General features: G+C 47.9%; 1 protein-coding gene across 1 annotated transcript; it reads right to left on the bottom strand.

Annotated features, from left to right (window-relative positions):
* Positions 1–8,339: 8,339 nt before the first annotated feature.
* Positions 8,340–13,089, bottom strand: Ptx4 (pentraxin 4). Its single transcript, XM_005081581.4, has 3 exons — positions 12,541–13,089; positions 10,541–11,198; positions 8,340–9,250 (listed from the first exon to the last, which is right to left on the bottom strand). Exons 1-3 carry the CDS (start codon positions 12,679–12,681, stop codon positions 8,610–8,612), a joined length of 1,440 nt encoding a protein of 479 aa, XP_005081638.1. The 5' UTR covers positions 12,682–13,089; the 3' UTR covers positions 8,340–8,609.
* Positions 13,090–13,456: the final 367 nt, after the last annotated feature.

Below are 13,456 nucleotides of genomic sequence, written 5' to 3'. Positions count from 1 at the left end.
GAACCATACAGTTCTGAGTTGTCAAGTGATCTTTGGGAATTGAACCCAGGTCCTCAGGAAGAACAGCCAGTGTTCTTAACCCCTGAGCCATCTCTCCAGTCTCGATTCAGACTTTCAGTGTTGACAAAAATTGTGTACAGGAAAGTTAACAAGAAGTTTAGGATATATATGTATATATATATTACATTAGCTTGCAACTTTTTTTAGGTTTGGAAATTTCCAAATCAAAAGTTTTAACTTTTCCTTAACTTCTAAGGGTGAGAGGATTACAGGAAACCTCCTTCCTTTCACATAATTCAAAGTAAAACCAAAACTAAACAGAATAAAAGGAAGGAAGTCAAATGAGGTTTGAATTTTCCCCATGATAATCCTGCAAGTGTGTGTGTGTGTGTTTGTGTTTAATACCAAAAACAAGATTCCTTCCAGAAAGTTGTATTTTTCTCATTGATGCACTTTGGTTTTGTCAGTTTGCAGGGTGGCGACAAGGATATTATGACCCTCTTTTGTATTGCTGGGCAATATTGAGAAATGACTCTGGCTTGTGTTATGATAATGCTCGTGGGGAACCTTGGCAGATTCCATGGCAGGCGAGGGTGACCGAGGCAGGGGACAAACATGCCAGGCTGACAGAGCTTAGTGAAAAGTCTCATTAGAAAGGGGAGGGAGGGCGGGGGGAGACAGAGAGAGAGAGGGAGGAGAGAGAGAGAGAGAGAGAGAGAGGAGGAGAAGGAGGAGGAGGAGGAGGAGGAGGCCAGGATCACACTTTCTTTGAAACTACGACGGACAGCTAGTACCTCAGAGGTTCAGAGGCAAGACTCCCTCTTCTCTGGTTCTTCAGGGTCAGGCACCATTATTTTTTCTTTTCTTCCTTCTTTTTTTTCTTTCTTTTTGGGGGAGGGTGGTTTCTATACAGGATTTCTCTGTATTGTTTTGGAGCCTGTCCTGGAACTCCATCTGTAGACCAGGCTGTCTTCAAACTCACAGATTTGCTTGCCTCTGCCTCCCGAGAGCTGGGATTAAAGGTGTGCTCCACCAATGCCAGGCTCCATTTCTCTCTCTCTCTCTCTCTCTCTCTCTCTCTCTCTCTCTCTCTCTCTCTCTCTCTCTCTCTCTGTCTCCCTTCTCTCCCTTCCTCCTTCCTTCCTTTCTTCCTTTTTCCTTCGAGACAGGGTTTTTTTCTATGTAGCCCTGGCTGTCCTGGAACTATCTCTGTAGACCAGGCTGGCCTCAAATTCATAGAGATCTGCTTGCCTCTGCCTCTCATGTGCTGGGATTAAAGGTGTGTGCCGCCACCGCCTGTCTTCATTATTCTTGACACATTTTTCAGCACAACAAGTTGTCAGTTGAACTGAATGCACAGGCTTGGGACTTGCTGGATGGTAGGGTCTGGGGAAAGAAAGAACTGGCAGAGGGCTAAGCAAAGTAGAGGCATGAGGCATAGCAGGGCGTGTGGGAGGGGACATGGGTGAAGGGTTATGCCTGGGAGGGTAGATGAACTCAGTAACCCTTGTGGACAAGGTGGCCAGGGCCTTCAACTCGTTTGTACTCTTTTTTACTGATCTTCTGTTTATTAAACTTAGGACCTTACACATGTCAGGCAAGTGCTCCATCATTGAACTCCACCCGAGTCCTTGTAAGAAGAGAAATGGACAGGGATGGACAAGTTGAGTGTGGGAAAACCAATGGCTTCTTGTTGGGACTGACTGCTTCCAGGGCCAGGATTGTAATAATGTAATGGGTGTGGTTAAAGTAAGACTCTAGTGGCACTGAAAAGAGTGGGGTTCATGGTTCAAAATGTACAGGTGACTTTTGCTGGCTCCACAGGGAGGCTGAATCATACAGACATGTTCAAACTGGCTCCTGAATCCAGCAGACTTCCCATGACTTGGCTGTCCCAGATCTCTACCTGTCCTTGGGGTCCTGCCACACTGCCCCCCAGTACTGCTGATTGACTCATCTAAGGCCTTCTCCTGCCCGGAGTGACTTTTGGTCTCACAGTGTCTCCTGGATGCAGCAGCCCACTGTGCAGTGACACATCTGCTGAAGTTCTGAGGTCTGCAATGATCGAAGTGGTGCCTCGGTTTCCCCTAGGCCAAGTGAGCACCTGGAATCTGGGAAAAATGTAGAAGGGATGCTGTGCAGCATCCTTTTGCTGTCCTGGTTTTGAGTTCCTTTTATGTCTGGTTACTTCCCAGTGTCTAATCTCATATGTGTCACTGGGATCAAGAGTTCTGTAATCAAACCATTGGAGGTTCACCTCCTACTTGCTGCTAGGAGTCTTTCACAGAACAACAATTTTAGGGAACATGCCATCCCTCCAACAGTCACTAGATTGTGGCTATTTCCAGGAAGAAGATGCTGCTCTCTACTCTCCTCCAAGCCAGAATGAAATGAAGTTAAAAAAAAAGTTCTAGAATATGTCAAGAGAGGCCTTTAATCCCAGAACTCGGGAGGCAGAGGCAGGTAGATATCTGTGAGTTTGAGGCCAGTCTGGTCTACCTAGTGGGTTCCAGGACAGCCAGAGCTGTTACACAGAGAAACTCTGTCTCAAAAAACCAGAGATAGAGACAGACAGAGAGAGAAGCAAGGCAGGGATGTTTGAGGAAGAGGGGCTCTCAACTGAATGTGCTTGAAACCAAAAGCCAGGTCCTTGGGGAAGCAGAAGGCAGTGGGTGATTCAAGATCACAGTATGAGGCATCCACGGGGAGTTTCCAGATCTAAAATACACCCGACTGTGACTCAGGAACAGGCGGTCTCACAGGCTGATTTTAGCTGAAGGCCTAGAACACTGGGCACACAAGAGATTGGAAAGATGCTGTTAAAAGACTCATATAAGAGCTGGGCGTTGGTGGCGCACGCCTTTAATCCCAGCACTCGGGAGGCAGAGGCAGGCGGATCTCTGTGAGTTCCAGGCCAGCCTGGTCTACAGAGCTAGTTCCAGGACAGCCTCCCAAGCCACAGAGAAACCCTGTCTCGAAAAACCAAAAAAAAAAAAAAAGAGACTCATATAAGGGGCTAGGCATGCATGAAGCCCTTTTGGGAAACACCTGTGATTCCAGCAGGAGAGTGGAGGTAGAAGGATCAGGAGTCCAGGGTTATCATCAGCTACAAGTGATTTCAAGACCAGCTGGGCTACATGAGAGCCAGTCAAAGAAAAAGAAAAAGGACTAGTTTAGAGCTCTGTTACTACGGGAGTGCAGCTGGGTAGGATGTGCACACTGCCGGCTGCCTCCCTGTGGATGACAAGGTAGTCAGATGTAGGCCTAACCTCTACAGAACAGAAGCCACCATGCACAGAGCGCAGGATGCCTTGGGGGAACCCATGGTTTGATTAGCACTGGGCATGGGTCACCTCTAGTCTGTTTTTTCATGTGAGTATTTTGCCTGCATGAATGTACACCATGTGTGTGCCTAGTACCCGTGGAAGCCAGAAAAGGCTATCAGACATGTGAGTGCTGGGAACCAAACCTGGGTCCTCTAGAAGTGCTCTCAACTGCTAAGCTGTCCCTCAGACCCACAGTTTTGCTTTTGAAATGGAAGGGGAGTGTGGCGGCACATGTCTATAATCACAACACTTGGAAAAGTGAGGTGGGGGGGGAGCAGCAAGTTTGATACTGACCCAGATTATACAGTGATACTCTTTCACAAACAAAAGTCCAAACCAGTGATGCAGGAGTTAGCTTTCTGTAGGTAGGAAGGGAAAAGGGCACACAGTGAAAACTCTAAGTTGCTCACAAGTTTTTTGTTTTTTTTTTTTGGTTTTTTTTTTTGTTTTTCGAGACAGGGTTTCTCTGTGGCTTTGGAGGCTGTCCTGGAACTCGCTTGGTAGTCCAGGCTGGCCTGGAACTCACAGAGATCCGCCTGCCTCTGCCTCCCGAGTGCTGGGATTAAAGGCGTAGAGCCACCAACGCCTGGCAGTTGCTCACAAGTTTTACAGTGAGAAGACAACGAGGTTTAAAGGGAGATTGCATATTGACGTGGCAAAGCCTGAAACACTGAGAAAATTAATAAAAGGACTATGGTTAGGCATGAGTAACCAAACCAATATCTGATATAGTGGTGCATGTCTTTAATGGCAGAGGCAGGGGCAGGGGCATCTGTGAGTTTGAGGCCAGCCTGGTCTGCAGAGTTCCAAGACAGCCAGAGCAACGTAGTGAGACCCTGTCTAAAAAACAAGAGAGAGAGACAGACACACAGAGACAGAGAGAAAGAAGAAGAGGGACAGGCTTCTAGGTCAGTGAGGACAGGATGACTTCCCCCACCCCCAGCCTGTTTATAAATGTTCATAGAGCAATATTGCCCTTTCATACACTCGTGCTTCTAATATAACTAATTATAACAGAAAGCTTCCAAGAAAGCCTCTACAGACATCAGAAAAGAAACCCCAGACCATTCCCTAAATGAAAAGCTAACTACAAATAGTTAAGAACAACAGCAGCTATTTCTTGAGAATTAAGAGAGCTCAGTATAATTAACAGCACTTGGACACCTGCAAGGTCAGATAGCAAGCTGGCCAAGTGAATGACAGCTATCAGACAGTCAGAGTCAACAACTGAGAAAAATCCAGAGCCAGAAATGGACAAGGGAGGGAATTTCAATGCTAACTAACTTGATAGGCAGCACACGCTCATAATCATCCCTGGGCCAGGGGACTAACCAAGAGCATGGCAGCCTGCTCTCTTGGTAGCTCAGCTGTTAATGCAGCTGGAACTGACCAGTCTCACAGGGCTTATCTCAGCCCGCTTCTGCCATAGCCCTATAAAAACCCCATAGACAAAAGAATTCTTCCTTTAAGAGTTCCTCCCATTTCTCTCTCTCTCTCTCTCTCTCTCTCTCTCTCTCTCTCTCTCTCTCTCTCTCTCTCTCTCTCTCTCTCTCTCTCTCCCCCTTCTTCCTCTCCCTCTCCCTTTCTCTTTCTGAGTTATTTTGAGACAGGGTTTCTTTGTATAGCCCTGTCTGCCCTGGGACTTACTCCATAGACCAGGCTGGCCTCAAACTCACAGAGATCCACCTGGCTCTGCCTCCCATGTGCTGGGATTAGAGGCGTCCCACCAACGCCTGGCTAAATAATTTTTCTTAAAGCTTGGCTTTCTTTGCTTACTCCCCACCATTAATCTTCACTATTTTGAGACAGCAAGCTTGATGGCTACCGTCTCTATTGACTTTTGATGGCTGTTGAGTTGCTAGCATCTTAGAGTACAACTGGGTCAAGAAAGATTCTGTTGGATTCAAAATTCCTGTGAAGGAAGGAGAAAGAAAGGAGGGGAGGAGGCTAGAGAGACTGCTCAGTGGTCAATAGAACTTACTGCTCTTTTAGAGCGCTGACTGGGGTTCTCTTCCCAGCACCCACAGAGGTAGTGGCTCATAAACAATTTTAACTCCAGCCCCAAGGAGCTCTGGCCTCTGTGGGCACACACGGCATGCACTCACATAGATCCACATAGATAGACATACATACATGATTCAAAAGCAAAGAAATCCTCTCTTTTTACAGAGGGGAAGGGGTGCATTCTGAGGACCAGACTTGTCCCCAGGCTTAGTGGGCCTCTCCATGTCCCTCTGCCCATATTTCCTGGCTATACCAAAGGACTCTGATTTTAAGAGCTTGATTTCGGGTCTTCTCTGGGGTTCTCCTGTGTTATAAATGGAATTTTTTTTGAGACAGGGTTTCTCTGTATTGTTTTGGAGGCTGTCCTGGAACTTGCTCTGTAGACCAGGCTGGCCTCGAATTCACAGAGATCCACCTACCTCTGCCTCCCGAGTGCTGGGATTAAAGGGGTGCACCACCAACACCTGGCTTATAAAGGGAAATTTTTCAAAAGCACACTAAAGCTGAAAGTAAAAATGCCTGTTTTAATTGTCAAAGCAATTTTTAAAGATGCACTTTTATTTCATGTGTGTGAGTGCCTGCATGTATGTACATGCACCTCATGTGTGCTGGTGTGTGCGGACGCCATAGAAAGGCGTTGGAACCCCTGGAACTGGAGTTACAGATGGTTGTGAGCTGCCATGATAGCTGGTAACTGAATCCAGGTCCCTTGCGAGAGCAGCAACTGCTCTTAATTACTGAGCCTTCTCTCCAACCCCATGTGCTGTGTTTTGTTTGGTTTTTGTTGTTGCTTTTGCTTTATAATGGCTCCAGTTTGGAATCTGAAGAGAAAGTTTCAAAATAGACAACACCAAGATTTGCTAAGGATGTTGAGAAGGGGGAAACCAAGATGCCGATGGGGATATATACTGGGCAGCAACTTTGGAAAAACAGTTTGGAAGTTTCTTTGGGAACCTAGATATGAATTTACCATATGGTCCATCTGATCTTGAGTATTTTCACAGGGTATATAAAGACATATCCATTTACTCGATGACATATGTGAGAATGCTCATAGCAGCTTTACTCACATCACTAAAAAGCCAGAACGATGAAAAATCCATCAGCTGATGAATGGATGAACAATCTGTGGAGTATTATTCAGCTACAGAAGGGAAGGAGGCATGGACGCATGCCACAACATAGATGAACACGGAAAAAACTTTGCTGAAATACAAGAACTGGGCATATAAATTATCTGGATTGTTCAGGACAGACAACCAACAGGTAGAAAGCAGGTAAGAGTTGCCAGGAGCATAATGTTGGGGGAATGATCTAAACTAGATTGTTATGAGTCTTTAGTCCCAGCACTTGGGAGGCAGAGGCAGGCAGATCTCTGTGAGTTCCAGGCCGGTCTGGTCTACAAAGCACGACAGTTAGGGCTGTTACACAGAGAAACTCTGTCTCAAAAAACAAACAATCAAAAACAAACAAATGAAATAAAACTAGATTGTGATGGTTGCACAACTCAGCACTTTTATTAAAACCTTTAAGAAAAATTTTAAAGGGGCATATATTATCTCGGTATTGGTAGCACATGCTTTTAATTCCAGTACTCAGGAAGCAGAGGCAGGCAGATCTTTGTGAGTTTCAGGACAGCCAGAGCTGTTATACAGAGAAACCCTGTCTCAAAAAACAAACAAACAACAACAAAACAAAAAAACAAGGCATATTTAATATGAAAATCATGCTTCAGAAATTAAAGCATTGTTAGTGTGTCTTTAATGGCTCTGGAAGCTTCAACAGCTACTACAGGGTAACAGAACAAGAATGATGAGCTGACCTGCAGGGCTTCTGAGAAAGGAGGAGAGAAAACAGAATTGAAGCTGAGAACTGAAAACAGGAGAGGGATGTTGGACAACCATGTCCACAAGTCTTTAGGGAGGAGACCACCATGGAACAAGTACTTCCTGCGTAGTTTCAAGAGCATGCCCAGGAACTGGCCCTTCATCTGTCTGACAGCTTTTCATGGATGCAAAGGTGGATGACAAGGAAGGCTCCAAAGCCCAGTGTTCCTGTCCACCATCTCAGCTCCTGTGATAGGACAGCATACTGCAAACGAAGTGGGAATGGCCTAGAAGGCGCAGCCTGTAAAAATGTTACTGTGAAATCCAGGTGTCTTAGCACTCAAGAGGTTGGAGTATCATGAATTCAAGCTAATCTGAACTACATAGTGAGAAACTCAAAAGAAAGAAAGGCCGGGAGGCTGTGGTGGCCCATGCCTTTGATCCCAGCACTTGGGAGGCAGAGGCAGGTGATCTTTGTGAGTTCCAGGCCAGCCTGGTCTACAGAGCAAGTTCCAGGACAGCCAGGCTACACAGAGAAACAATGTCTCGAAAAAAGAAAGAAAGAAGAGGGAGGGAGGGAGGGAGGGAGGGAGGGAGGGAGGGAGGGAGGGAGGCAGGCAGGCAGGCAGGCAGGCAGGCAGGCAGGCAGGCAGGCAGGCAGGCAGGCAGGCAGGCAGGCAGGCAGACAGACTGGTGTCTCACATTTGGAGTCTGCACTCTGGAGGCAGACTGCTATGAGTTTGAGGCCAGCATGGGATACAGAGTAAGTTCTAGGCCAATTAAGACCACAGAGTGAGTCCCTGTCTTAGAAAACAGCAAATGAACAAAAGCACAAAAAAACCCCGCCAAAACAAAAGAAGAGTTCCACAACTGTGGGGATACCAGACCTTGGGCAGAGACCCACTTCCCCATCAGCCTGGGAGCAGGCAGCTGTAAGACAATGTTTACTAAAAACAATACAATGCCCGGGGCAATACGTTCCTAAAAAGGGCTGGCCCACAGAACCGCCCTGACCTCGATCTCTTCCAAAGACTAACCGCCTCTTCTGACACACCCAAGTCAGTTTCTGGTGTCAGAGCAGAACCAGCCAGGGGTAAGGAGAGAGCAGAAGCTTTTCTGGAGGGAGGCCTTTCTTGGGAATTTTTCTTGAGCCTTTTTGGGGCCTGCTTAAAGTTTTCTTTACATCGTTGACTGGTCTCTGTGTCATCAATCCCTACACCCTCGCCACATTCTCCAATACAGGCTGCGCAGCGGGCGTGACACACAGTCTGGGCTCCTCTTTCTCCATTTGCACATTTCCCATCTACTCCCAACCTCCATGCAGGAGGTGCCTACATCAGAGCACAGATGCACAGCCCTGAAGTGATGGCCTGGGGGTGTTTTGGAATGTGTTGACATGAAGGCTTGCACTTCTTGCAGGCTTTGTCTGTAATGCAGCCCAAGTGTGTCAGCCTCATGGACATTGCTCCAGGCAGGTACATTTGGCCCTCTTCACGAATCCACCCACTGACGTGGCATTGGTCAGCATCAGAATAGCACCTCTTGGGAGCTCTTTCCCAGCAGCAAGGTTTGCAACTTCTCTAGGGACCAGTGCCCGGTCCCAGATGGCCAAGCCAGATATGCTTCCGACAAAGGCCTCAGAGCTGTCAAACCCACCTCCCATAGTGTCTTGTTCCTGGCCCAACACGAGGGACCCTCCAGGAGGGATCTCATAGCCCTCTCTGAAGCGGGAGCCGGTAGCTACTATCCTTCGGTCTATGTGGAGCCAATACTTGCCCTCCATGGATGTCCAGATGATACAAATGTGGTGCCACTGGCCATCCAGGAGTGGCTTCAGGGACAGTTCCCTGAAGACTGGGTCACCAATCATAAAGTGGATGGAGCCCGGGACCAGGGAGTCTCGGCCATGCAGTACTAGCTTGTTGTCATTGTCTTTGGTGGCATAGGAAAGGAGGGTGCCCAGGTGATGAGAGGCCATGCGAACCCAACTGCAGAAAGACAGAGCTCGCAGGGGCACGAGGAAGCCGGGGTTAAGAAAGATCACATTTTCAGTGGAGGCGTTGGGAAAAATTAGCACTGGGCCTGAGCTGCAAACTGGAAACAGAGGGAAGAGAGTCATCCCCGAGCATGAGGTCATTCAGAGGCATCTTGTAGCAGTCCTGCCCCTCGCTCTCACCCACATCACCCAGGTGGAGTGCTTGCCTCATGCCCTCTCCGCTGAACTCACAATCTGAACACTGCTGCTCCACAGGTAAGGACTGAGGATAACTTCTCAGGGAGTGGATGGATCCCCTGTGTGACCCAACTGTCTGTCTAGGAGATACCTCATAACCAAGGGAGCCTCTGTCTGAGCCCCCTGTGGCTGCTGTAACTGCTACAAGGATATTGACTTAAGTCAGCCCTCTCCTGGAGGTCATAAACCTGAACTTGGTCTCACAGCGTTCAAGACATAGTTTTCCCCAGAGGCTCAGAGGTGCTCCCTCATTCCGTTTGGGTCTGGTAGAAGTCCTGCTGGCCTTGGTCCTGGGTATGCCCCAGTTCCACACTGCATCCTCCTGAGCTTGGCCTCTGACCTCAAGTGTCCTCCAACTCTGACTCTCCTGCCTTTCTCTCTAGCCTCTGGTGACTATCATCAGCCAGATAATCTAGGGTGATTCTAAAGGAAATAAACCATTATGGCCCATTTCCAGTGTGAGGTGCCTTTAGAACTTATCCATGAACCACACACAGATAAGCAGCTGGCACTAGGTCCCTCTCTTCTGGGTACAAGTAGCTGGTACCTGCTTGCCCGGGCACTTTTGAGCTTATCCTAAATTGGGAAGTCTATGTGGCTGAGCCCAGTATCAGCAAAGAGGAGGGCACCACAAGCCCAGCAGGATTTGGGGTGGAGACTATCCTAGATAAGTAGAAAAGATTGTACTTCCTTGAAGAACTCAATCAATGAGAATTTAGGAGGCAGGGAAATGTGATCAGGAATACAAAAGTCACTGATTTGTGCTAGATTAGGAATATAAAAGTCATCAGCCATTTCTGCCTTTTGTTCTAGGTTAATACTGGGCTCATGCACAAACTAAAGTGTTTTACTTTTGCTAACTCTGAGACCCCAGTATTCTTACTATAAAGTGAAGATCACTGTTTCACACAATTCCTCATCTTGAGATTCCTGAGTCAATCACTTCAACAGAGGCCCATCTGCCATGTGACCTGACCTGCTAAAGACCTGCAAGCGATATGACTGGGCCATTCTCTCTTCTGGTGCTGGGTATATGGACCTTTGGGGGAAAGCTTTTTGTGGTGACAGAGGTGGGGAATAACATTACAACCTCAGATACTGCTAGGGAAACCTGGGATTGGACAGGGAGGTGACAGGCTTGTGTCACTTACTGTTTCCTGATCCTTGATGGGTCCTTGGTAGGGCTGTTTGGTTTCTGCTTGGGGCTTGGAACTTCTGTGTCTTCTGGACATGGACAGTGAAGTCTCTGGGGGAGTTCCTGTGTTGGAGTGAAGGCCTGGATGTCTGACTGTTTCCCCACAGTTGCAAGGAACCTGGGCCTCGCTGATCAAGCTGAGTGGGGGTCGGGGCTGTAGTCAGCCCCAGAGCTGGAGTACCAGGGGAAGCCCTCTGCGTCTGTCCCTCAAGAGCAGCAAGCCTGGTGTCCTGGCTGTGGACTTGCTGTGTCAGGCTGGCCAGTGCGTCCTGCAGGGCCCTAATGCTCAGGGCCAGGCTTGCAGTAGCCTCCCTCTGTGCCTTTTGCTCCAATTCCTCCTCCTCACAACATTGCCCGTTCTTTGTGCTCAGAGAGAGATTCAAGGCTTGAAGCTGGGCATCCATCTTTTGGCTCCTGCGCTGGATCTTCCTAAGCCTAGTTTTTAGATGGACCACATCCTCTTGTATGGCGGCTTGAGACTGGTTCACTGCCAGAGCTGTGGCCTGGCTCTCTTCCACCAGGCTCTGGAAGCGGGCATCCACATTGTAGTACGCATTATAGTTGCTGGCAATGTCCTGCAGGTGTGTTAAGGTCACCTGTTGGAATCTCTGAAACTGTAAAGAGAACACAGCTATCATAGGGTTGGAGTGAGGCTATCCTAAGTATACTTCAGAAACGCCTATTCTGCACCAAGCCTATGGATGGCACTGGATATAGGTTGACCAATTTGATCCTTGTCACCATGCTAGGACATGTGGGGAAATTATCATAAACAGTCCCAAAGGGCTAGGTACAAAGGGGTGACTGTCTTCAGGTGCCACAATGCATGGTGTAAGATGTGGGCTCCAGGCTCATGGCCCTGGCTGTGATCCTTCCCACCTCTGACACTCTGGAAGACCACAGCCAGTTATCTCACGCTGTGGTCCTCAGCCTCATCCACAGAGAAAGTTCCAGAACGGCCGGAGCTACACAGAGAAACCCTGTCTTGAAAAACAAAAAAGACACCCATTTTAGATTTATTTATTTAATTTTATGAGTGTATGAGTGCTTTGCCTGCACGCGCGTGTGTGTGTGTGTGTGTGTGTGTGTGTGTGTGTGTGTGTGTGTGTGTAAGCATGTGTACTATGTATGTATCCAATGCCTTCAAGGCCTCAGGAACTGGAGTTATGATGGTTGTGAGGTGTCATGTGGGTGCTGAGAATGCACCTGGATCCTCTGCAAGTAGTTAGAGCTCTTTTTTTTCTAAATACAGGGTTTCTCAGTAGCTAAGGAGCCTGTCCTGGAACTTTCTCTGTAGACCAGGCTGGCCTTGAACTCACAGAGATCTGCCTGCCTTGGCCTCCTGAACACTGGAGTTAAAGGCACCATACCTGGCTCCTGGCTCCTTTTCAGGTTTTTTGCTCCTTTGTTTTGAAACAAAGTCTCACTCAGTAGCCCAGGCTGGGCTATGTCACTCAGGCTATCCACAAACTCACGGAAGATCTTACTCAGATCTTCTGAGCACTGGGATTATGGGTAACTATTATGCCTGGCTTTACCGGTATCAGTACAGGAAGTGCTTGGGCAGGGGAACTGTCTACAGACCCCCAAGTGGAACCCTTGGGCAGGGCTTATGTCCCTCTTTAAGGTAGACCAGCACTCTTACAGCTCCCATATGGACACTGCCCTGCACTGTTGCTACCCAGGCCTCTCCAGCTTTGCTTTTTGGATCCCCTAGAGACCGCTTTAAGTCTGTTACATCTTCCCACACACATTGTCTAGTTGGACTTTACAGCAGAGCCTAGCAAATGCTTGCCTGATTAAAAAAAAGAAACAGATGAGAATATTGTCATCTTTCAGCAAGGATAGCAAACAAATTTCTGTGTCCAGTGACCACAAGAAGCAGCTCCCTCTGTAACATCCATCCATTACCTGCTCCTGGATTTATATATCTAATTGCAAGTGTGTTTCACCTACCTGCTGTTCTAGTCGATGGAGCCTCTCAAAAAATGGTTTTCTTTGCCTAGCTGGGTCAGCTTCCTGCAACAGAGTCCCACATGCACGTATGGACACAAAAATGAGGAGAAAAGACAGGGTCTTCTTCTTTAAGCAGCCCATGCTGGGAGACACAGGCACAGGAGCTGAGGCTGGTCCCTGGAATCTGCCTCATACAGGTCACCACTCCGATGGTTTTCCTCTTTGTGGCCTGGCTAATGGTCAGGTTCTTCCTGCCACCTTAATGAATGGCATCTGCCTTCTATCCAATGGACCCTGAGAACCCAAGGTTCCTAGGGAAACACATTTCAAACAGGCACAAACAGTTTCTTTGGGAAATTGTTCTGGTGGTTGTGCTCCAGGCTTTGTCTGTTTGGCTTGGAGGCAGACAGGCGCTGGTAATGGCTCTAACAGGAGCGCCTTGACTAGAGTTCCCACCAGGAAGTCGGAGCAGGACAGGGGCTGAGTGTGACCGGGAGGCTCTCAAAACCAGGTCTGCTCTGGTGCTCAGCGCTCCAGCCATGTACAGCCGTGTCCCGTGAGTTTCCCTTCGTACGCCTTGGAAAGGAAATCCCTCTTGGCAATATGGCTGAGTTTCACTTTAACTTACTTTTTAAAAAAAATTCTAGAATGAGATAGCTTAAAATTAGCTATTGTTTTTCTTTCCAGGGAAAGGGTCTTGCTGTGTTGCTCATGCTGGCCTTGAACTTCTGGGTTAAGTGATCCGCTGCAGTCTCAGCTAAGACTACAAGTATGTGATCTCTCTCTCTCTCTCTCTCTCTCTCTCTCTCTCTCTCTCTCTCTCTCTCTCTCTCTCACGCACACACACACACACACACACACACACACACACACATACCACAACCCAACCACAAAGTGCACATTTTGAATTAATGTG

Source organism: Mesocricetus auratus, unplaced genomic scaffold (genome assembly GCF_017639785.1).
Source record: "Mesocricetus auratus isolate SY011 unplaced genomic scaffold, BCM_Maur_2.0 Super-Scaffold_100007, whole genome shotgun sequence".
In the NCBI taxonomy this organism is placed as follows: domain Eukaryota; kingdom Metazoa; phylum Chordata; class Mammalia; order Rodentia; family Cricetidae; genus Mesocricetus; species Mesocricetus auratus.
This window is presented reverse-complemented; position numbering and strand designations above follow the sequence as displayed.